The sequence below is a fragment of the Schistocerca serialis genome, chromosome 8 (genome assembly GCF_023864345.2).
Source record: "Schistocerca serialis cubense isolate TAMUIC-IGC-003099 chromosome 8, iqSchSeri2.2, whole genome shotgun sequence".
NCBI classification, from domain to species: domain Eukaryota; kingdom Metazoa; phylum Arthropoda; class Insecta; order Orthoptera; family Acrididae; genus Schistocerca; species Schistocerca serialis.
The window spans coordinates 558,217,561-558,240,841 of record NC_064645.1 but is presented as its reverse complement, the minus strand read 5'-3'; the positions used below and the strand labels follow the sequence as shown (position 1 = coordinate 558,240,841).

The window sequence follows — 23,281 nt, the reverse complement described above, 5'->3', positions numbered from 1 at the left end:
GGAACTGCCAGCACCTCTGCTTAAGCTGACAAAGATGAGGGAGCCAAGTCAATCGAGCATTGAAAACCAGTCCTAAGAATTGATATGTCTCTACTACAGTGAGTGGATCGTCATTAAGGTAAAGTGTGGGTTCCGGATGAATGGTATGACGCCGACAGAAGTGCATGACACACGACTTTGTGGCTGAACACTGGAAGCCGTGGGCTAGAGCCCATGACTGCGCCTTGTGGACAGCTCCATGGAGGCGCCGCTCAGCAACAACAGTACTGGAGCAGCAGTACGAAATGCAGAAGTCGTCTGCATACAGAGAAAGTGAGACAGAGGGCCCGATAGCTGCTGCTAGACCCTTAATGGCCACTAAAAATAGATACACATTCAATACAGAGCCCTGTGGGACTCCATTCTCCTGGATATGGATGGAACTATGGGAGTCACCAACTTGGACACAGAAAGTATGGAGCAACAGGAAGTTTTGGATAAAAATCGGGAGTGGTCCCCGGAGACCCCACTCATACAATATGGCAAGGATATAACGTTGCCAAGTCGTGTCGTATGCTTTACGTAAGTCAAAAGGCAGCAATCAGGTGTTGTCATCTGGAAAAGGCTGTTCGGATGGCAGACTCGATGGACACAAGATTATCAGTGGTAGAGCAACCCTGGCGGAAGCTGCCCTAACATGGAGCCAGCAAGCAACGTGACTCCAGGACCCAATCCAACCGCTGACATACCATACATTCGAGCAGCTTACAAAGAACGTTGGTGGGGCTGATGGCCTGATAGCTATCCACATCAAACGAGTTTGAGCACCAGAATAATGGTACTCTCCCGCCATTCCGATGGAAAGACGTCATCGCACCAGGTCTGGTTCAAGATGACGAGAAGATGTCGCTTGTAGTCAGATGAGAGATGTTTAATCATCTGGCTGTGGATGCAATCAGGCCCAAGAGCTGTGTTGGGGCAATGTGCAAGGACGCTGAGGAGCTCCCACTCTGTAAATGGGTCGTTATAGGATTCACTGCAGTGTGTAGTGAATGAGAGGATGTTCCCTTCCAGCCGCCGTTTGAGTGTGCGAAATGCTGGGGGGTAATTCTCTGATGCAGAGGCTCGAGCAAAGTGTTCAGCAATCGTGTTTGCGTCGGTACATAACTCGTGATTTATGGTAACACCAGGACAGCTGTTGGGGCCTGGTACCCAAAAAGACGTTTGATCTTTGCCCAGACTTGGGAAGGTGACGTGTGGCACCCAATGGTGAAGACGTACCTCTGCCAACACTCCTTCTTCCATTGTTTGATCAGGTAGCGAACACGGGCACGGAGCAGTTTAAAGGCTACGAGGTGCTCCAGGGAAGGGTGCCAATTTTGCCACTGTAGAGCTCACCGATGCTCCTTAATTGCTTCAGCGACTTCCGGCGACCACCAAGGGTCTGCCTTATGCCTCGGGCAGCCCAAAGAGTGAGGGATCGCGTTTTCTGCCACAGAAACTATTGTGCTAGTCACCTGCTCAATAATCACTTCGATGTTACCGTGTGGGGGAGATTCAGCGGTGAAAGCAGAGGTGAAAGTTCCCATCTGCCTTGTTTAAAGCCCATCTGGGCAGGTGTCCATGTGCCTGATGCTGAGGCAGTGACAGGAAGATGGGGAAGTGGTCACTACCACACAGATCATCATGTGCTCTCCAGTGGATAGATGGGAGAAGTCCTGGGCTGCAAATTGATAAATCAATGGCCGAGTAACTACCATGAGCCACACTGAAATGTGTGGCGGCCCCAGTATTTAAGAGGCAGAGGTTGAATTGTGTCAGTAAAGTTTCGACATCTCTGCCTTGGCCAGTAAGCATGCTACCACCCCACAAGGGGTTATGGGCATTAAAATCTCCCAGAAGTAGGAAAGGTTTAGGGAGTTGATGAATCAGTGCAGCTAATACATTCAGGGGTACTGCACCATCTGGAGGAAGATATACATTGCACACAGTTATTTCCTGTGTCATCCTTATTCTGACAGCCACAGCTTCAAGAGGGATTTGAAAGGGTACATGTTCACTACAAACAGAGTTTAGGACATAAACGCAAACTCCACCTGACACTCGATTATAGTTGATATGGTTCCTGTAATATCCCTTATAGCCGTGGAGGGCAGCGGTCCGCATTGCTGGGAACCAGGTTTCCTGGAGGGCAATGCAGATAGCAGGTGTAAAGCTTAACAGTTGCCGTAGCTCAGCCAGGCGGTGGAAAAAACCGCCGCAATTCCACTGGAGGATGACATAGACTGGGAAGGCATGGAACATTCAATGAGGCAGTTTACGCCTCAGAGTCACCTGCTGCCACCAATTTATTGCCTGAGCAGTCTATATCCATTATGTCAGAGGATCTGGCGAGATCTAGATCTTCAGCAGATGCCAAAATCTCTACCCCATCCTCAGCCACAGAGCTTGAAGGTAGCGGTGGTGTGGGTGACACTGCAATTTCCTTGGTCTTACGGGTTTTCTTTTTGGATTTCTCTCACTGCTCCTTGGGTTTCCCTGGCTGGGAGGACTTCACTGGCTCAGTCTCCGGGACTGAGGATGAGCGTGAAGCCGTACGACCAGCTGCTTGTGGGTTCTTCAGCCACTTGGGGGTGTCGTCTTTCCCACTAGAAGAAACCTGGGAAGAGAGTGACCCAAGGGACCCCTTCCTAGTGAGAGAAGCTAAAAAAGACTTATGCTTCTCCGGCTTAGAAGTGGAGACGGATGTCCCCTATGGTTGAGGGGGTGTTGCTCCCGAAGTAGGTGGTGCAGGAGCAACAGGGAGGGAAATGCCCCCCACCCTCCCCACCATCAATGGGGCAAGTGTACTCTTCCGGCTCTGAGAGGTGACCTGGGTTGGTGGAGCTGATGGTGCCAGAACTGTTGTAGCAGCGGCTTAAGACAATGTCATACACACAGGATGCAGGTGTTCAAATTTTCTCTTAGCCTCAGTGTAGGTCAGTCTGTCCAGGGTCTTGTACTCCATGATTTTCCTTTCTTTCTGGAGAATCCTGCAATCAGGCGAGCAAGGCGAATGGTGCTCTCCACAGTAGACGCAGATGGGAGGTGGGGCACATGGAGTATTGGGTTGGCTCTGAGCACTATGGGACTTAACTGCTGAGGTCATCAGTCCGAGTATTGGGATGTGATGGGCATCCGCAATCTCAGCATGTGACGCTGGAAGTACAGCAGGAAGACATATGGATGAACTTCCAGCTCTTAAAGCACTGCATCGGGGGAGGGATACAGGGCTTCACATCACACTGGTAGACCATCACCTTGACCTTCTCGGGCAATGTATCACCCTCAGAGGCCAAGATGAAGGCACCGGTGGCAACCTGATTATCCTTTGGACCCCGGTGGACACGCCGGACGAAATGTACACCTCGCTGCTCTAAATTGTCACACAGCTCATTGTCGGACTGCAAAAGAAAGTCTCTGTGAAATATGATACCCTGGACCATATTTCAGCTCTTATGGGGCGTGATGGCTACAGAAATGTCCCCCAGCTTGTCACAAATGAGTAACTCCCATGACTGGACAGAGGATGCTGTTTTGATCAAGACTGACCCAGATCTCATTTTGGACAAGCCTTCCACTTCTCTGAATTTGTCCTCTAAATGATCAACAAAAAACTGAGGCTTCATCATCACGAAAGATTCCCCGTCACCTCTCGAACATACAAGGTACCGGTGTGAATAAGATCCGCTGCCATCCTTAGCCTGACATTCCTCTCATGGTGTGGCCAGGGAGGGGAACAATTTAGCGTCATACTTCTGTGCATTGAATTGAGCTCGTGATCACTTAGAGACTGCTGGTGTTTCATCACCAGCAAGAGATGATGGACTATGCTTCATCGCGTGTGATCTGCCCTGATGCCACCCACTCAACCAGGGGTCCTCCCCATGGGCGCCACCCAGCTGCAGCAAAGGCCACCTGGCAGGATGGCCATTGCTGGGAGTCCAAATGCCCCAGGGGTATGGGCATCTACCCCTTGGCATACATGGGGAGTTAACGGTGCAGGCATCAGCAGAGCGATCCTTGTGTGGCCAGGAGGCTACAACCAACAGGGTACATGGTGGCCTCACCGCAATGGACTGGCTACCGTGCTGGATATCAGGTCCAAAGAAGTCCATGGTCTTCATTGACACAGAAATCGGCACTGCATAGTGCATGGTGGTAAACGCACCCAGGAAGGTGTCCTCGCCCAAGAGATGGAGAATGGGCAGGACTGCAATGCGACAACGAGGAAGTGGGCTAAGGATATCAATGCACGATGGACACGAGGCACCTTGTAAGGCTACCGTCCCCAATTGGCTCGCTCTTCAGGAAAATTTTGAAGAATGGAGGTCAAACCCTACAGGGGACCATCACATAAAGGCCGAAACATGTGAAACTCCTTTTAGTCACCTCGTACGACAGGCAGGAATACCTCGGGCCTATTCTAACCCCGGACCCACAGGAGGGTGCTGACCATTAATCTGGGTAGTACTTTGGCTAGAGTGTTATTCATTCTGCTGTGAGAAGTTGGAGGTTCTCCGCCCCCTATAAAAATGGAAATGTCGTGTGGCTAGGGCCTCCCGTCGGGTAGACCGTTCGCCTGGTGCAGGTCTTTCAATTTGACGCCACTTCGGCGACCTGCGCGTTGATGGGGATGAAATGATGATGATTAGGACAACACAACACCCAGTCCCTGAGCAGAGAAAATCTCCGACCCAGCCGGGAATCGAACCCGGGCCCTTAGGATTGACAGTCTGTCACGCTGACCACTCAGCTACCGGGACGGACTCCGCCCCCTATGATTTTTTCCCGTATGTGTGATCCTGCAAGGGCAGTAGGGAATATTTATGCCACAGCGAGATGGGAAAATGCGCATAAGAGAACTACAACTATGGTACGAGACTGCTTTTGGGCAACAGCTGGTCAAAATAACTTGCTTTTGCTTGATTCCTGGTCTGCATATAAAAATCATACTCCTTTAGAGCAAACTCTCCTGTCTGAAAAGGGTGTGACATTCCAATTTATACCACCTGGAACCACTGGACAAATTCAGCTTCTGGATGTTTGTATTTTTCCATTCCTATAAAATATATTATCACACCATCTCCAGTTATGCCTTAAAGGATAGCCAGTTTCATGACAAGCTCCATGGCATACCATTTCGCTTTCAGTTGCATGTCATCACATTCCATCCATTCTCATCACCCCATTATACCAACATGATTCTATATGCATTCATTAAGAGTGGATACCTAGCTGAATGTCCTGCATGGTTTGTAACTCTGAAGTTGATCATGTGAACCTTTGTGATCACTGTGAAGTGCCATTTTTCATTCAGGGTGTAGAGTGCAAGTTAACGGTTTATTTTGAAGACTTCTTGAATGTCGACGATAGTCATTTTGTGAAATGTAATATATACATCACATAGAAGGCTGGTCTCTGCACCTCCCTGATGTTCATTTTCTATTGCCCTCCTGATACCCACAGTGAGTCAATAGCAGCTAATATTTTTTCTTTCGTAATTTTTAACACAGCACTTTGAATTGAGCCTTACTTAAGGTTGAACTTGTGAACTCATACTGAAGGGGTTCCTTGTGAGAGGTAATATACCCACAAATATCTGCTAAAGAAAGTATTACTCTCTGAACCTGATGATCACATCTGAATGAACAGTCAGAATTTTAATAACTTCATTAGAATTACTTTGTACTCACATTGAAAAGAAGAAGACACAGTAATGCAATAAATCTAATCTCTTACATTTCAACATGGGAACAAATTTATTCTAGATAACTGAAGGGCTTCAATTTCTTTGTTTTATTGCACTCCCACTTATAAGTTCTATGTAGAATATTGATTTCCTTCTTAACTTATTCCTGTGTAATATTTGGTTGGGAAAGGCACAACATCTCTACTGTTTTGGTAACTGCAAGTGCTCTTTAGTTTTTATCCTTCTATGTATGAAGCGTGTTTTTTAAGTAAGGTCCATTTGAACATAAGTACACAACGAAAGGTTATTTCAAAAAAAGTAAATTTATTTTCAGAAAGTACATACTTCACTCTATTTTTTGACATAGTTGCCAAGTTTATTCAAACACATATCATACTTCTCAACCAATTTTAAAATACCCTCTTCATAAAAACTTACCGCTTGCTCCGATAACCAAGATTTCACTGCCATTTTCATGTCATCATCATCATTGTAATGGTTGCCACTAAGGCGTTGTTGAGGTGGAGGAACATATGGTAATCGCTCGGCGCAATATCAGGACTGTAGGGTGGGTGGTCTAAACTTCGCAGTCGAAACTGTCCAATAAATCACGGGTGGGACCTGCAATGTGAGGTCTTGCATTGTCATGGAGAAAGACAATTCCCTTTGTCAGCATGCCGTGTCTTTTGTTTTGAATCGCTCTGCGTAGCTTTCTCAGGGTTCGGCAGTATGCTTCTGCATTGATACTGGTTCCTCGTTGCGTGAAGTGGACCAACAAAACACCATGCCTATCCCACAACACTGACACCATGATTTTGCGCTGGGACAGAATGTGTTTGGCCTTCAGCTTTACATGTGAGTGTGTGTGTCTCCTTTCCATGCTCTGTTGCTTCGATTCGGGCATGATATGTGAAACCCATTTTTTGTCTCCAGTTACAATCTGACTCAAGAAGCTGTCACCTTCTTCATGATGACAAGTCACGAACTTCATCGCACACTCAAATGTTTGGGTTTTGTGGTCCTCTGTTAGGAGTTTCGGGACCCAACAGGAGCACAGTTTCCTAAACTTCAGGTGTTCAGAAACAATGTTGCGAAGCACTGATCTCGACACATCAGGAAATTCGTTTGAGAGACCTGTTATTGTGAAGCAACTGTTCTCACGAATACTTGCTTCAACTGAAGCCACCAAATCATCTGCAATCAAAGAAGGGCAGCCGGAGCGGTCCTCATCATGGACGTTGTCACAGCCATCTTTGAATTCTCGTACCCACATACGCACTTTGCTTTCACTCATAACAGTATCACCGTACACTTCGCAAATCTGTTGATGAATTTCTGCAGCAGAGAGGTTCCTTGCCGACAAAAACTGTATCACTGAGCGAACTTCACACGCGGCGAGAAAGTTGATAGTTTAGACATTTTGAAAGCACAGAACAGAACCATACAGGTTAGCTACAGAGCTGAAACTGACCACAGTTGTTCCTGAGGCAAGCCAGTACAAGATTCACATGCTTTTTGCAGTATGTGTGCAAACAACTAGTATCTACAACAAAACAGACCTTACTTAAAAAACACGCCTCATAGTTTCCACAATGTGGATACTCTCGATATAGGGACATAAATAGTAATAAGTCTCAGATAATTTGTAATAATTCTCATTCTTGTTAATCATGGACAGCAAAACATCATCTTGTCAAATAAGCCATCAACCGAAATGTCTGTCATGTTTCACAAACAAGTCAACAAAGTTGCTCACTGCTAATAGCTCAACAAACTAGTGAAGTTTGGCAAATTGATGTTTTACAGGGGTCTTTAAACGTATTGCATTATATGACAGTTAGTATGCAGAGGTTTCATAAAGTGAGGGAATGCCTGTTGTTGGACAACACATGCTTGAATTTAGGCAGTCTTTCAACACCAGCTGAAACAAACTTTGATATTTTCCTACAATTTCAAAAGCAAATCTAAAAAATCGACACACGAATATCGATACTTCACAGATAGACATTGGATTGGGTACAATGAAGATACAAAATATTGACATTTTTCTTTCAGTACTCATATATGGTATAAGTAAACAACATTAACTGACACGAATACATTCTTGAACAGCAATGTTGGATTTTTCATAGAGGCACATATATTGTTTGTTCTTACCAACATAGAAAGAATGAACTGTTGCATCATAAATGGACATTAAACACAAACATACAAAAATTAAGTAATAATCCTTAAAAAATTACAGCACTGCACCAGTAAGATGAAAAATACAAAATTAAATGTACACTTCCACAGCCAGAATATTCAGACCTTCATTTAATTAATTTGACAGTCACATATAAGTACCACATTTGAGCATGAAAATCAATATAATGCACTTCATGAAACTCAACTGGAACTCAGCTTAATAGTACAGTGCCTCTGTTGTCCGTAGTGAATGGAAACTGGCTTTCAATTTTTCCGTAGTCAACAACGAGTTGTATGTGCGCACTGTTGCATGAGTGAGGTTTACTCAGAATTTTGTACATTAGGCGTTGCAAAAGCACAGTGCATAGACTGAAAAAATGGCCAATCTTCATAACATTTATGTAGCACATAAACGAATGAAAACTGGAAAGTAAAGTGAGGGCATCGGAAAACAGACTACTAGTGCTGATGGAATATCACAAGAAAAGGATGAATCAGACTCAAATTTCTCTATTAGAAATCCTTGTAACTGTACTGATGGAAAAAATATAGAACTAGCCAGTATCTGAGTTGGCTTCAATTATCTTGATGAAAAGGGAGACTGACTGTTCCATTAAGTATAACATTTGATTAAATCCATAGCAATCTGACAAAAATCATAATTACAAGAGTGACATAGAAGGTGCAAAGAAAACATCTCAATTTGAGTGACTGTCATTATGACCATGGTTGGTTGATTATAAAGCAGTCAAAGGTGTGCAGAATGTAATTTTCACTCTGCATCGTTGTGTACACTGATATGACAGTTCCTGGCTGATTAAAACTGTGCTTCAGACTGAGACTCCAACTCAGGATCTTTGCCTGCCATAAGCAAGTGCTCTACCAACTGAGCTTCCCAAGCACAACTCACAATCCATCCTCACAGCTTCACTTCCACCAGTATCTCATCTCCTACGTTCCAAACTTCACAGACGTTCTCCTGCGGGACTAGCACTCTGGAAGAGAGGAACCCCAGGTTGTGGCTAAACCATGTCTCCACAATGTTCTTTCTTCCAGTAGCGCCAGACCCACAAGTTTTGCGGGTGAACTTCTGTGAAATTTGGGAGGTAGGAGACAAGGAACTGGAGGAAGTGAAGCTGTGAGTATGGGTTGTGAGTCATGTCTCACTAGCTCAGATGGTAGAGCACTTGCCCACAACAGGCAAAGGTCCTGAGTTTGAGTTTCATCTGGGTTGGGTTGTTTGGGGAAGGAGACCAGACAGTGAGGTCATCGGTCTCATTGGATTAGGGAAGGATGGGGAAGGAAGTCGGCCGTGCCCTTTGAAAGGAACCATCCCAGCATTTTCCTGAAGCGATTTAGGGAAATCAAGGAAAACCTAAATCAGGATGGCCGGACGCGGGATTGAACCGTCATCCTCCCAAATACGAGTCCAGTGTCTAACCACTGCGCCACCTCGCTCAGTCGAGTTTCATCTGGCATTCAGTTTTAATTAGCCAGGAATTTTCAGTCAAAGGTGTGCTTTGTAATCTGTGTGTGCTTTTCCTGCCATGGATAATGCATGGCAGCCACAAAAAGTTTGGTAAATTGGCAAAAATGGTTAGAATTTCTGAATGGCACAAAGAAGCAATTGAGAAGCTGAAGAAGGAAACAGGTGGTTCTTGCCAATTTCAAGTCCACTGTGCAGAGAGCTGGCTTTTATGCACTACGTTCAGAGTGTAGACTTGGGTGATGGTAATTAATCAAACAAGTGATTACGTAATAATACATTTACTGGCAATGGTTGGTAAACTAGAAAACTTTCAGAGGTGCTCTCTGAAATATTTACACACCACAGCCTCATGACTATGGTAAATAGCTTGTCCACTAATCCTGGAGTAACCATACTCCTCAGTGACTGAGCGCACAGTATGGTCTTGTGGCTGTGGAGAGACAAAGGATGTGTATGCAGCCAATCACATAAATAACTTCTCATCTTGTGGGACACTATTTAATTTGTGGACACAACGGGATGGAATTAACTACCGGCATCTATTCAAATTCGTGAATGTGTCAGTAGAAAGTGCGCATTGTACTCAACCTACACTGTCTTTGGCAGACAGAATCCGCAATAGACATAAATCTCCACAAGGCACAAAGATCTAGCTTGCAATGGCTCTCACTTTGCCTCTTCCGCACCATTGTCAAAGGTTGACCTAGCGGTAAAATCTGTGCTGACGGATGAATACTGGTGCACCACTATCCATGTGATTCTGAGGTATGCCTGCCACACAGATCCCCCCCCCCCCCTACCCCCCTAGCAGATCAGAGCTTTGCAGCAGCGAGAAGCAAAAGTGATCCATCCATGGCTACCATGTGCTTGGGCCTCACACGCTTTGTGCTGATGTCAGCACGAGCATGATGGCAGCAGACTGGTCAGCAGTGATTGGACAGCGGTGCATGATGTCACACACAGCGGGCCGGGTGTGTGCTCATGTGCCCCACTAGCGACAGCAGTGACAGGCAACACTGAACGGGAGCTATCTGTGGTGATGTCTGGCTGGAAATGTTCAGCACAGATATGTTGCCTCAGAGGACACTGGCACATGAACAAAGACTGGTTAGACATGAATAAAAGACATAAAAAAAATGTTCACACAAATGTGCTGTTCATAATGCCCTGAATTCTTGACACACCCAACTTGAAAACACGGTGCTGCATTCAATGCGCCTTTGACACGGATGACAGCAGGGATGTGAAGAATACGGAGAGTCTAGGCTCATGTGAACACTGTGTCTACAGGATTCAAATGTGGGTCCTGCAACTGCTGTGGAAAAGCTGGCAGTTTTGTAGATACTGCCAGCTTCTCCGCTGCAGCTCCAGGACCCACATTTGAGTCTTGAACTTGACAGAAGCATGACACGGAGACCAGTACGGGAATCGCTGCGGCCTCAGCGCCTGACACATCGGAGACGTGGAGATGCGACATTGCGTGCAAGACCTGTGATGGACAAGAAGCCAGTAAGGTAGAAGGTGATGTCTGGAGTCTGACAGGAAGTGAGATAGCAGCTGGTGAGGCAGCAGCCCCTGGAGACAGTGTCTCAATGGCAGGCACCAGGTAGGGTGCTTGCTGGCTGTGTCGTGTGGCTTGACATCATTATGACACAGCATGGGCTTTTGAAACAGACGTGGTGGCTGGCTTGCATGACGCAGTCTGCTGGCTGCTGTTGTGGGGCTGGTCGGTGCACCTGTGCACGGTGTGGTCTAAGGGGTTGTCTAGGCGGACTGGGGATAGCCTCAGTTGCAGATGGTTGCGTGGCGATAGCTGGCAGTGTCAATGTGTCACCGGCAGCGACAAGAGGGGGCTCTGTATGACCACATATGAGGGGAGCATCAGCCACTGACGGGTCCTCAGCAGGTTGAAGAAGTTAATGGTGGCCAGGACAGTCAAGATGTAGGCTGGCTTGACTTGGTCAATGGAGACTTTAGTCAGCTTGCTGTTACTTTTGATCTGCCAAGTCTTCTCATTGCAGGTGGTCGTGTGGTGCGGTCCTGAGTAGGGCGGCCTAAGTGGCAGCTGTATGACGTCTAAGCGCAACATAACATGCATGCAGTGCTGTAAATATGTACGAACATATATTCTGCAGGTACTGTGCCACTTCGGGGAATGGAGTTGGAGGCTGGCTATTTAGCTGCGGAAACTTTCTGCCAGTGATGGGGTCGTGTTGTGGTGGTACCCCCTCCATGAATTCACTGGTGATGGCAAGTGACTGATCGTAGATGAGGTGTGCTGCTGAAACACCGCTCTTGTTCTTCGCTGTTTCTTGCAAGTTGAGGAGTATGGGTGGAAGTGCCTCCAACCGAGTGATTTTGTGGCACGTCAAGGACACTTCCAGGCCGGCCGGGGTGGCCGAGCAGTTCTAGGCACTACAGTCTGGAACCACGCGACTGTTACGGTTGCAGGTTCGAATCCTGCCTCGGGCATGGATGTGTGTGATGTCCTTAGGTTAGTTAGGTTTAAGCAGTTCTAATTTCTTGTGCACTGATGACCTTAGAAATTAAGTCCCATAGCGCTCAGAGCCATTTGAACCATTTTGACGCTTCCAGCATCTGAGGAGCCGCTCGATCATTCTGTTAACTGCTGCGTAGTAGTTGGTCATTCGATGTAGCCACTCACCCCACAGTCGCATGACATGCATAAAAAGGCATTCTGTTGAACTGGCAGCTACAGTCTGTTGTTTTGTGACTAGGGCAACCAAAGCGAGCCACCTAGGTGTCGACGAGGGCAGTGGTGACAGACTTGACAATGATGTCCATTATTGGCATAGCTTCTGGCCAGCTTGTGAAATGGTCCACCAACGTCAGTGGATACTATTTGCCTTGGAACAGAGGAAAGGGGCCCACAATGTCCACATGGCTGTGTGTGAAGCAGCATGTCATGTCAGGGAGAGGGCAATGAATGCATGGGTATGTCACCCGACTTTGGCATGCTGGCACACAGAGCAGCTGTGTGCCAATTCCCAGCTGTCTTTCTGGAGTCCTGGGCAGATTAAATGCATGCCCACGATCATCACAGTGGTTCTGACTGAACTCAGCAATGTTTTGTTCCATTTCAATTGTTCAGATAACAAAAGGTCCTTTCTTTGGCCATGGGGCTGTGTAGCATCGCAGTCACGGGTTCCAGCACCAGGGCAGCGTAATGCAGATGGCACTGGTAAAAGCTGATTATACAAAGGTATCGGTGGAGGCTTTTGTGGGTTTGTTGGTGTGACATGTTCAAGATCACCTGCTCCATGTCCAGTAGAGGCTTGTATCTGGCTGGGGTGATTAGATGCCCTAGAAATTTGATTTCTGTTACCCTGAACATGAATTTCAGTGGAATTATAACAATACTGGCCTTGCTGGAGCGTTATAAGATGGTCTTCTGGTGGTTGCAGTGGAACATGAGTGACTTCAAGAATATGAGAATGGCACTGACTCGCAAAATGCCATCCAGGAGACACTGCCATGTCTGTGAAGGATTCCAAAGGCCGAACATCATAAACATGCTCTCAAAGAGTCCAAAGGCGTGTTTTGCATGTCTTTCAGCGCCACAGGAATCTGCGTATATGGCTTTGTACAGTTGATCTTGCTGAATACAATGAGCCCATCAAGGTGAAGCTAAAAACCAGCAGGCGCAGCACCAGGAAACTGTCTGGAACTGCCCTTGAATTCAGTGCATGGTAGTCCCCACATGGGCACCACAAATTGTCCTATCTCAGTACTAAAAGTAAGATGGAAGATCAGACCGCTCAAGTGTTCGCACGATGCCTTGTTCAAGCATGGCCTCAAACTCAGCCTTTGCTACCACGAGTGTGTGGCACAAGGTGGAGGGCCGGGTGTGGTAATGATATGGCAGAGCATCATGTGTTCCTTCCATGTCCCAGACAGGTGAGCAAGCTCCAGGAAATCCTTGTATGGTCCAGTTCACGCCACAGGTGTAATGCTGTAGAACACTGCTTGCTGTCGATGTCCTGCTATCCTCAAAAGTGCGGCAGATGAGGACTGCAAAACTCTGAGTAGCGCGCGCGCGTGTGTGCGCGCGCGCGCGCCCACACACACACACACACACACACACACACACACACACACACACACACACACACACAATTCCAAACTTGGAAAAATAACACATGTGCACCTTTAAGTATTGGTCTCTTAAAGTGTTGCAAACTGCAGTGCATGTATCCACAAAAACTTATGAAATGGTGGGCTGTGCTATTCTGTGGCTAAACGCCAGACTTTTAAAAGATTCACCAGTAGCCAGGAAACGTAACGTTACAACTAGCTTGCAACATAACAGGGCATTTACCGGTGTTTTATTCGTGATCTAGGCTGGTATGACCACAAAACGTATAAACATATGATTTAATTCTTACTTTCGAGAATGTGAAATAGCCTCCCTCATGACTGGGTCACACTTGCTAATTCCATCTTCTGTCATAGACAGCAGCTTCTTGAAACAGCCCATGTCCATCCTCACGAAGCTCCGAAATTCATGTAGATCTTCTAGCCTCAGTTCTTTCACAAACAGTGAATATAATCTCCTGCCTTTGTCCCTTCTTTTCAGCCAGGGTCAAACTCAACAACGTATGGTTTTTTGTTTTCGTTGTCGTTCTGCCCTAATGCGAAGATTTACTGTCGCTGCCATGGCAACAGCTCCAAAAACAAGTGGGTCCTCCATGTGCAAAATGCTGTATAAATACATATACCTGTTTAACCAAGTGTCATAAAATAAAACTCACTGCTGAGTCTGTAATTCAGAACAGTAGTAACCTACATAAAAGAATAACAATTACTTAATAAATAATGTTGAACAAATTTCTTATTAAATAGGAACCTTCAGTCACATAAATCATTTGAACGAATGACGTTCCAATATGTCACACGGTCCCCCTTGTGTTTCGTGCAGTAGAACGAACAACTTCATGCGAGATCAGCCAGTTCTACATGGTTCAGCGTGTTATTATTGTCTAGTGCGCATGTGCGCCAGGTATATCCTGCGTGAATGGTATAATATATGTACGTGAACCAGCCTGTAGTTACAGATATGCACGCATGGGGTGCTGGAGCATAGGTGTAAGGTTTACGCGCATCGTTTAATAGGAGCTTTTATAGTAAGACGATCTTTCTGTTGGGTATAAAGATGTTCCCTAGTCCAAGACCTGTTCCTAACACTTGGCCCAACCTTCCTATCACCAAGGTAACCTGAGGTATGAGACCCGGAAAAATCCCGTTTTTATGCGGAGCGTTTTGGAACACATTGGTAGCGCATCCTGTCGCATGCATACCAATTAACTCGGTAGTGTCACAGTTTAAGATAAACAGCCAAGGAATTCTGTAGGGCAGGAAGTGCGTTTTGACATTTGAGGCGACGCTAGCACTCCAAGTGGCTAGCCCATAGTTGACAGAGGTAGGACATGATACAAATGGAGAATATGCTATTTTTATTATTGTTACTTCCAGGTGTCCTCTTCACTAAACGTGGTGATGAATTTTCCAATACAAATAGCAAATTTTGTTTAACACCCCATCTCCGGTTAATGTCGATTTACTCGTATAATTACAAAATGTCAGTGCAGAGTAATACATACAGTTCACAGGTAGCAGAGGCATAATCGTACTGTCAAAATCCGTTCAAGACGTGATCGTATCCGTGTGCTTGGCGCGGACTTTCTGAAGGGTTTACAGCAATGAGTATAGTGTGTGACCCCCAGTTCTTGGATCCTTGTATGGAAGAGAGAAAATTTATTCAATTTGAAAGTGACGTTAACAAAGGATAGTGAGACACCATAGGCTTTTATACGCAACAGATTTTTACAGAAAAATCTCTCAAGGGAAGCAATTACACCAGGATGTATTTAATTTTCATAAGTCTGTGGTATACAGTTTCTTTCAGAGGCTAGCAGAACTAAGGACTTATTTTCTTCAACGAGAATGCTACGAGACTGAACACAAAAAGCTCTGCACATGCACGCGCTGATTTCTTTGGAGCAAGCTTATTAAAGCCCTTGGAACCAGTCAGAAGTATTTCCTCTGATCCGTCGCAACTAGTTGCAACCGTCTATTAGCAGCAACCCGAACAGCTTCCATCCAATCACAAACCATGGGAACTTTGAAAATGCCTACGTCGAACGCATACGCATGCCTGCAGCTGTATCTCGAACGAACCTATTAACTCCGCAACAGCTCGCACAGGTGCCAAAACTTTCATTTGACACACTACTACAGCACTCACATAACGACGAAACTGAAGTGTACACTTGTGGCCTCGTGTCTATAGAATAATAATAATAATAATAGCAGCTTTATTCAACATCGAATGGTACACTGCACATGTACAAAGAAACAGTAATGATTAAAGTTATTTGTACAATACGAAACCAATTGCGTGCAATTGGTTTCACCCAACGAGTGGCGCAAGCCGGTATCGTCGTATAAACCACAGAACAACGTATAAACCACAGTCTAACATAACAGTCGCGACACTCACTGCTGTAAAAGTTGTTGCCGTTTGACAGATGGAGCTACACTAGCGCTCCAAGCGGCAGGTAAGGTGAACGTCAGACGACGTAAGCATAATGTTTGTTTGCATCCATTTTCTACGTAATTTCCGGATTATTCGAGTTAGTTTCTTGCCTCCAAGAGTTTGTGTAGTATCAGAAGACATATATGTTTCTAAAAATGATCCTAAAATAAGCGCAAGTATGGACAAAAACCATGAATAGAGTGGCAAGCTACAACACATTCGTGAAGAAACACTTGTGACATTGGACAGAATTGCAGCTTATCACGTTGATATCAAAAGAATGTAAACACACAGATTCACATGTAAGAAGCATAGACATGTACCTCTACATGCAAAAGCGATGGACAGCTCGTTTATCGTTCTGTAGGCCTACTGTTTTTGTCATTGTCATCTGTTGCCACAAGTACGACCTTCATCTTTATATTATTCTAAGTGGGACAAGCAACTGACAAATAGTGGGAGAAATATGCTGAAAACATTATAATGAGCTGATTACATTACATTTCACGAAAAACCAAATATTTGACTAATTTTCAAACAATCTGTCTGTAGGCACTTTCCTTGTCCCATAATAGTTTCGCTCGAAGTCTAGCGATCTGCACATTCTGACACTTCAAACGCTTTTGTAAGACACGAACAGCTGCACTTAATCTAACCACTTCATCGTCAAAGCAGGTCTGTGTTGACGATTCTCACGAATCTGGCACTAATACATGGAGAGTTGAACTGGCTGCTTCTGTGTCATAGGACTGTTTTACAGCTTTAGATTGACTGTCGAATCTTTGTGGCAGTTTCCTCTTCATCGTCAGTTGAGGTGGCTTATTTGGAATGTCAAACAGTGTGGGTACTGCACTCCACACGAGTTTGTTATTGTCTGCGTTCATGAACTGGTTTTGTTCGAAATGTAGCGAACAAAACCTAATATTATTATACAGGTAAACCGGGTCTTTCTTCATAAGGTCTTCTCGTCTGCTATTAACTAGCCATTTTTTTGCTCCTAAAACGAAACATTCATCATTTATACACATACATTTGCAAGTGAATCCTGACGATACAGTTTAGTAACATGATGGTATATGTCGTGTCACCGCCAGACACCACACTTGCTAGGTGGTAGCCTTTAAATCGGCCGCGGTCCATTAGTATACGTCGGACCCGCGTGTCGCCACTGTCAGTAATTGCAGACCGAGCGCCACCACACGGAAGGTCTAGAGAGACGTCCTGGCACTCGCCCCGGTTGTACAGCCGACGTTGGTAGGAAAGGTTCTCTGAGAATTACGCTCTCGATTGCCAAGACGATAGTTAGCATAGCCTTCAGCTAAGTCAATTGCTACGACCTAGCAAGGCGCCATTTATCCTTTGCTATGTATGTCATGAAGCATGTACAGTAACAAGACCATTGTTCACCAATTGTGGATTAAAGTTAAGTATTCCAGCAGCTACGTACTTTTCTTTATAGCATTCATTACGTATCCTGTTTCAGACCTCACGCCAGCATGCGTGAGTTTAAGCGCGTGCCTTTGGGTTACTGTCTTGCCAGTCCACAACATTATATACCTCTCAGGATCCTTAGGAAACCTAAAAAAGACGGCTGTGGTGTCTTCTGCCTGTTGCTGCTGCAATTTATTGCGTTACAAACACTCCCGATGGTAAAAACCATTGTATAAATCAAAATAAACAATCACTATTCGCTTTCATGATCGCACCGAACTCGCAGTTCAACCTATCGGCCGCTTGGAGCGCTGCTGGCGCTGAAGGCAACAAAATCGAGGCGAAGTGTCGCGACTGTTATGTTAGACTGTGCCCTGTGGTATAAACTACAACTAGCCTTGCACGTATACAACGTCTCATAGTATGTTCTCTTTATACTACAGGCCAATCGGTTGGCATCACTGTTGGCATCGCTGCGGTGTCGTAGCTGCAGAAAATCTCTGAGAGTTTCGCGACTTAAATGTTTTTAAACTGTGGTAATAATGTTGGTAGCAGCTGGATGCGAAACAATCGGGTGCCGAAGTCGATCTGTTTGTTCATAACAAGAAGTGGGGGCGCCTTATAAACAAACTGAGAACTGTACATTTCGAATGTATTCGTTGTTTGGTAACAGTATTGGGGAGAGCGCCATGGTTTCACTTTTGATAACCATGATTACACTGTAACATCAATGTTACTACATCAATGTAACTACGCAGACGCTGTGACTTGTTCACAGCCCAAGTGTGTTGTGCGTTGACTGCAGTCCTGTGTATTTTATGCAAGTGCGATGTATTGTGTTACGGACAAAAATAGAAATATTGCATTCAGTTTTGTGTAGTGGCGTGTGGACGTTACCAATGCACGAAAAAAGAAGAAAGTCATATTTGTGGGGATTTTTTACTGTACAAAAAAGTGATGGCGCTAACAAATTTGCACAGTGCGGTATTTGCGATCGAACTTTACGTTTCACGACGTCTGTGACTAACCTGAGAAAACATTTAGAGCGAAAGCACCCTACAAGTTTATCGCTTTGCAGACAACGTACCACGGCTGCATCATCAGCTATATCTAGAGCAGTTTCTGATGATATTGATCATGGTGTCAACGGGCAAGATGATCAGCAGTCTGTATACTCTTCCACACACATTGTTCATTACCAGTCACATGAGCCTATTGAGCATTCCTCGAAAGTTGAAACATCGAAGGTAATTGGAATATTTGGCAACCAGACTTAAATAATTTCATTTCTGATGAAAAAATCACTTAAATGCAGAGAGAGAAGCTAGACAAGCGTCTTGGCTGAAGGTATCTATAATGCATTTCCCCAGTTTCGTGTCTGTCGAAAATGAAGGTTTTGCCTCTTTGGTCAAGGCAATTTGTAACACTAAGTTATCACGGATTTTTGCTAACTGAAAGGTGTTGTACAGCCCCAGAAACAGATATGCCAGATTTCATTTCTTAGCTTAACTACTGTAGTGATTTTGTTTATTATGAAGAATTTTTGCGTAACATTTCAGCGACCATTCATCTGCCTCCATTTCAGAAATGAATCTGTATTTGTTCGAATGTTAATTAACTGATTTCAGTCAGATTACAGTATGTACAGTGTGTGTATTTGTAAAATAAAAGACTGATGACCTCAGATGTTAAGTCCCATAGTGCTCAGAGCCATTTGAACCATTTTTGTAAAATAAAATTGGTCAACTTAATATAATATGTTTAAATAGTTAGTTTTTACATTACAGTACAAAACATCAAATTGGCACTAATGATAGTAATATTGCATACATCTCCTCACTGTTAATTTTTTATCTCTAAGTTACATACATATGCCTTGCGAAAAGATGAAGTTATGATCCACACAATATATTCAAAGGCATTACAGAAGCGTCTGATTCCACCTGTCTGCTTTGAGCAATGATGTCATTAATTTGGTGGAAAAGGCTACTTCCAGTGTATAGAAAATGACGACAATGTCACTTCGTACACACACCAACAAACAAAAATTAAATTGACACAACATCCCACTCAAAAAATGAAATGAAACAAACGGAAAATTGGGCATTTAGGATGGGGACAAGTTAAATGTACAACAATAAAAGAACACTCCACCATTCCAAAACAATATAAAAAGTTAATTACAGCAGTCCTCTACACCAACAAAACCGTAGGAATCACACACTTCCCTTGACCTATATAGGTCAACCACAGCTACTGATACCAAGAATCAATGCTTACAATGCCAAAAAATGGAAACGGAGATTTCCCAATGTATATAGCCCAACCACAGCTATCAATAGCTACAACTCTGAAAAATGGAACCAAAACCTCAACTCAGATACCCCATATTCACAGCACCAATTAAAGAACAACTGACCTACCGTAAATATACAACATACAAAACATCACAATTGCTACAGAATAAAACCAAAATTATTCCCTTATGTGCGAGTTCTTGTACTGTAGTCTATAATTCAGTTATTTCTTTGGTAATCTGTTGCCTATGGTGAGCCTGCATTTTTTGACAGGTCGTTTTGGGGAAGATTGCATTAAATGATGCATTAATTTTTGTACGTAAGGCATCATACTTCTCGGCTGTGCCTTGTACTTGCATTGTTTTGGCCCAATCACCTTTCTTCAGTGTTGTTTTAATAATGTTCAGGTTCTGTGTATTGATAATCCTAATGTCTGTTCTCTTTACATCTGTTTTTGATTTCATATTTTTGTAGATACAGCACATTAACCCATGATGATCAGATACTGCTATTTGGAGAACTTTTGCTCAGTGCCTACACATTTTGTGCAACAAATATTTGTCATAATCACTTAACCACAAACACGTTGAAAAGAATGAGTGTTTAAATGTGAATTCTTTATTTGTTGGTTGATGCATGCATGTAGTGTGTTGCATTTTCAATAAATCAGAATCCAGAATGATTTAATTGGCTACTTTAAATATGTAGAAAGCATTGCTACAGCAATGTGAACTGATTACATAATTGATAGGTCTCTGGAACTTATCTGATAGAACTGGAACTTGAAACCTATTACTCTTAATTAATAGTTTACATAGAAAGTACCATTATTTGAATGTCTAATCCTTCCTGCTGGTCTTTGAATTAGAATAATTCAAAATACCACATTCTTAGCAAATTTCAGAACACATACTAGCAAATAAGTGGCTAGACTGTAATTCTTTTGATATTAATACATGTTTTCACTGATGTCTGCACTGTCCTTATCTTAATTTCGCTCCACAGAGCTTCTCAGAACTACCATGAAATAATCCCTCTGTGAATGTGATGTAAACAGTTCTCTCTCCACTTGCTACATGTATGTTACATGATTAATTTTATGTATTTTAGTTGCTATTTGTATGTTATGACACTATAATGAAATTGCCTCTCATTTCACAGGACACCGCAAGTGAATCTGAGACTAGCACCTCTATGTTTGAAATAACAGATGACCGTACAATGCCGTCAGTGTCTGCTTCATCTGCTGTATTATCTTCAGTTGGTACTAAGAGAAAGTGGCGAGAATTTAAGAATGACAGGCATCTATCAGGACCTCGTGAGCAGTTTTCCTCACCTTTAAAGGAAAATGATGAATTTGATCTCTTTGGGATGAGTATTGCTGCTAAAATGCGTAAAATGTCAAGGACAAATGACATACAGTGTATCATTGCAGAGAAACTTATCTCGGAGGTAGTATATCATGGACAATTGAAGTCTCTTACATTTGACACTGTTATTAAAGTTTCTGAGAAAGATATTAATTAATGTGTATGTGCTGCAGTGTGAGTGAATTCACATGTATATATGTATACACACACCACAGAGTCATCAAGAGACTGAGAACCTAGGGAAAAAGTTTGTATTTCTGAAACTAGCCTATATTTAAAATAAATATTTCATAACTATGTATCTCATATTCTTACTTTTAAATAATCAGCATTAAGTGAGTGAATTGCATAACACCCATTGGATACAATCCAACCAAAAGGTTGAGACCAAATTCTGTAAAAATACTTGTGGTATTTTAAACTCCATTCTGTAGCTAAAATGGTTCTTTGTATGTATTAACAAGTTTTACGGACTGTATATCTTACCTTCTCATGAAGAAGTTGTGTACTGCATCTGCTTATAGGATTTTGCTCCATAAGTTAGTTAATTTCAGACGTTGTCTGTTAATTCAGCTGACTCTTTTGCTGGCATGTTTCCAGAGCAACAAGAAGAAGAAAAAAAAAAAAAACAAGCAGCCTTACAGGTGCTACATTTTTACTGGCTGCAAATTACACACTGTGGTATGGTTGGATTATTAAATGAAAATGGAGAAGAAAGCCTTACAACAAAGAAAGAGAACATTCAAAAATGTAGAAAGAGTGAATGTATACATTAACAAAGGACGAACTAATCTGTACATCAGCTGCTGCATATCTTCAATTGTAGCTTAATATTGACTCGGTCACATTGGTATTTTTCACATAAGATATTTACTTGCATGTGTAAATACTTAGTCCTGTTTACAGTACACTAATATTTGTTGTGCAACCTTACAATGAACTCTGTTACTTACAGTGAAAGGAGTGGCTAGTGAGATACATTTTTTAAAAAATTTTCTTTAGCATTTTTCAAGATTCATAATCTAGCTACATGGAAGCTATAGGAGTACTTTGCACCAGAGCAGGCTTACCTAACTTTGTGAAATTGCATTTTTAGGTGCTGTTTTGCTATTTGTGTGGTTGCGAATGAAAACCTGAAACAAACCCTTCTCACTGCAATTTTGTTGGACATTTTTTCAGTATCAGCATATTTTGTTGAACATTTTTTCCTTCTTCCACAATTTTAACTACATTGTGAAAATTTAGATTCCTTATTTTTGGAATGTGCTGTTAAATGTTTCGGTTTTTTTGCTTGTAAAAGTTTCTCATGGAAAATGTATTCAGTAATTTTTGCAGCGTTTTGGCTTTTCAGAAATAATGAGACAGGCAGATATGTCCCACTGGATCTCAAATGGGCTGCATTGAGGCAGTTGAATAACTTCTAGTGTCACTAAGGCTAGGCGTGCTTTTTAGCTCCCCTGATGGTCAGACATCTCTACCAGGATGTTACGTCTCACTGAATGATGTGTTTGGGATTCCTATACCTACGTCTGCATATTATGTATTCTGTGTATGGGTCATGGCAAGAATGATTGCTTAAATGGCTCTCTGGATGCTGGAATTACTCCAATGTTGTCAATAAAACTCTTCAGGGTATGTGACTGTATTGTCAATATGTAAAATTCTGAAATTTTGGGACTGTAAAATGTTAACTTTCATGGCTGGAAATGTCATAATTAATAAAATATTCTGAGCTATTATGCCGTAGTCGAACGGATTTCACCTTAAAATCCAACATTTCGTTCCCCTCTGTGGAGAACATTATCAAGGGGAATCGTAGCTTCTTTGAATGTCCAGTTCCCACCCTGGCTCGCTACTGACTGCAGCAAAATTCTGCTTCTGCGTTTTCCACGCAGTGGTGTAACATCACATATTTTGAATAAGCGAGTGCAATTGGCCATTGTTGACTGCCATTTTCCGCTGTTGCTATCAGCCCACGGTGGAAGACTGGCACACATCATCTTCAGCACCGAAATCCAGATGTGCAATTTCGTGCCCTCCTCCTTCCTGCTGAAATTCCTGGGGTGTTTTACAATCTCTATGGCCTATCTGTATAACCTTTCATGGTATCCTTTTGTGGCTGCCAGTTCTCAAGTCCTATCAAAATGAGTGTGGCAGTCTCCTGGCTGCAAAGCATGTTCCGCAAGAACTGATCTGTCAGTTTCCACTCTTCTGAAATTGCCCTTGTGCTTTTCTGATCAT

General features: G+C 43.5%; 1 protein-coding gene across 1 annotated transcript; it reads left to right on the top strand.

Annotated features, from left to right (window-relative positions):
- The first annotated feature begins 17,758 nt into the window (after positions 1-17,758).
- Positions 17,759-21,346, top strand: LOC126416241 (uncharacterized). Its single transcript, XM_050083855.1, has 2 exons — positions 17,759-18,620; positions 20,832-21,346. Exons 1-2 carry the CDS (start codon positions 18,192-18,194, stop codon positions 21,195-21,197), a joined length of 795 nt encoding a protein of 264 aa, XP_049939812.1. The 5' UTR covers positions 17,759-18,191; the 3' UTR covers positions 21,198-21,346.
- The last annotated feature ends 1,935 nt before the right edge of the window (positions 21,347-23,281 follow it).

Coding starts and splice junctions, on each gene's coding strand:
- LOC126416241 (XM_050083855.1), top strand. CDS start 18,192: ATGCAAGTGCGATGTATTGTGTTACGGACAAAAATAGAAATATTGCAT. Junction 18,621..20,831: donor CGAAAGTTGAAACATCGAAG/GTAATTGGAATA, acceptor CTCATTTCACAG/GACACCGCAAGTGAATCTGA.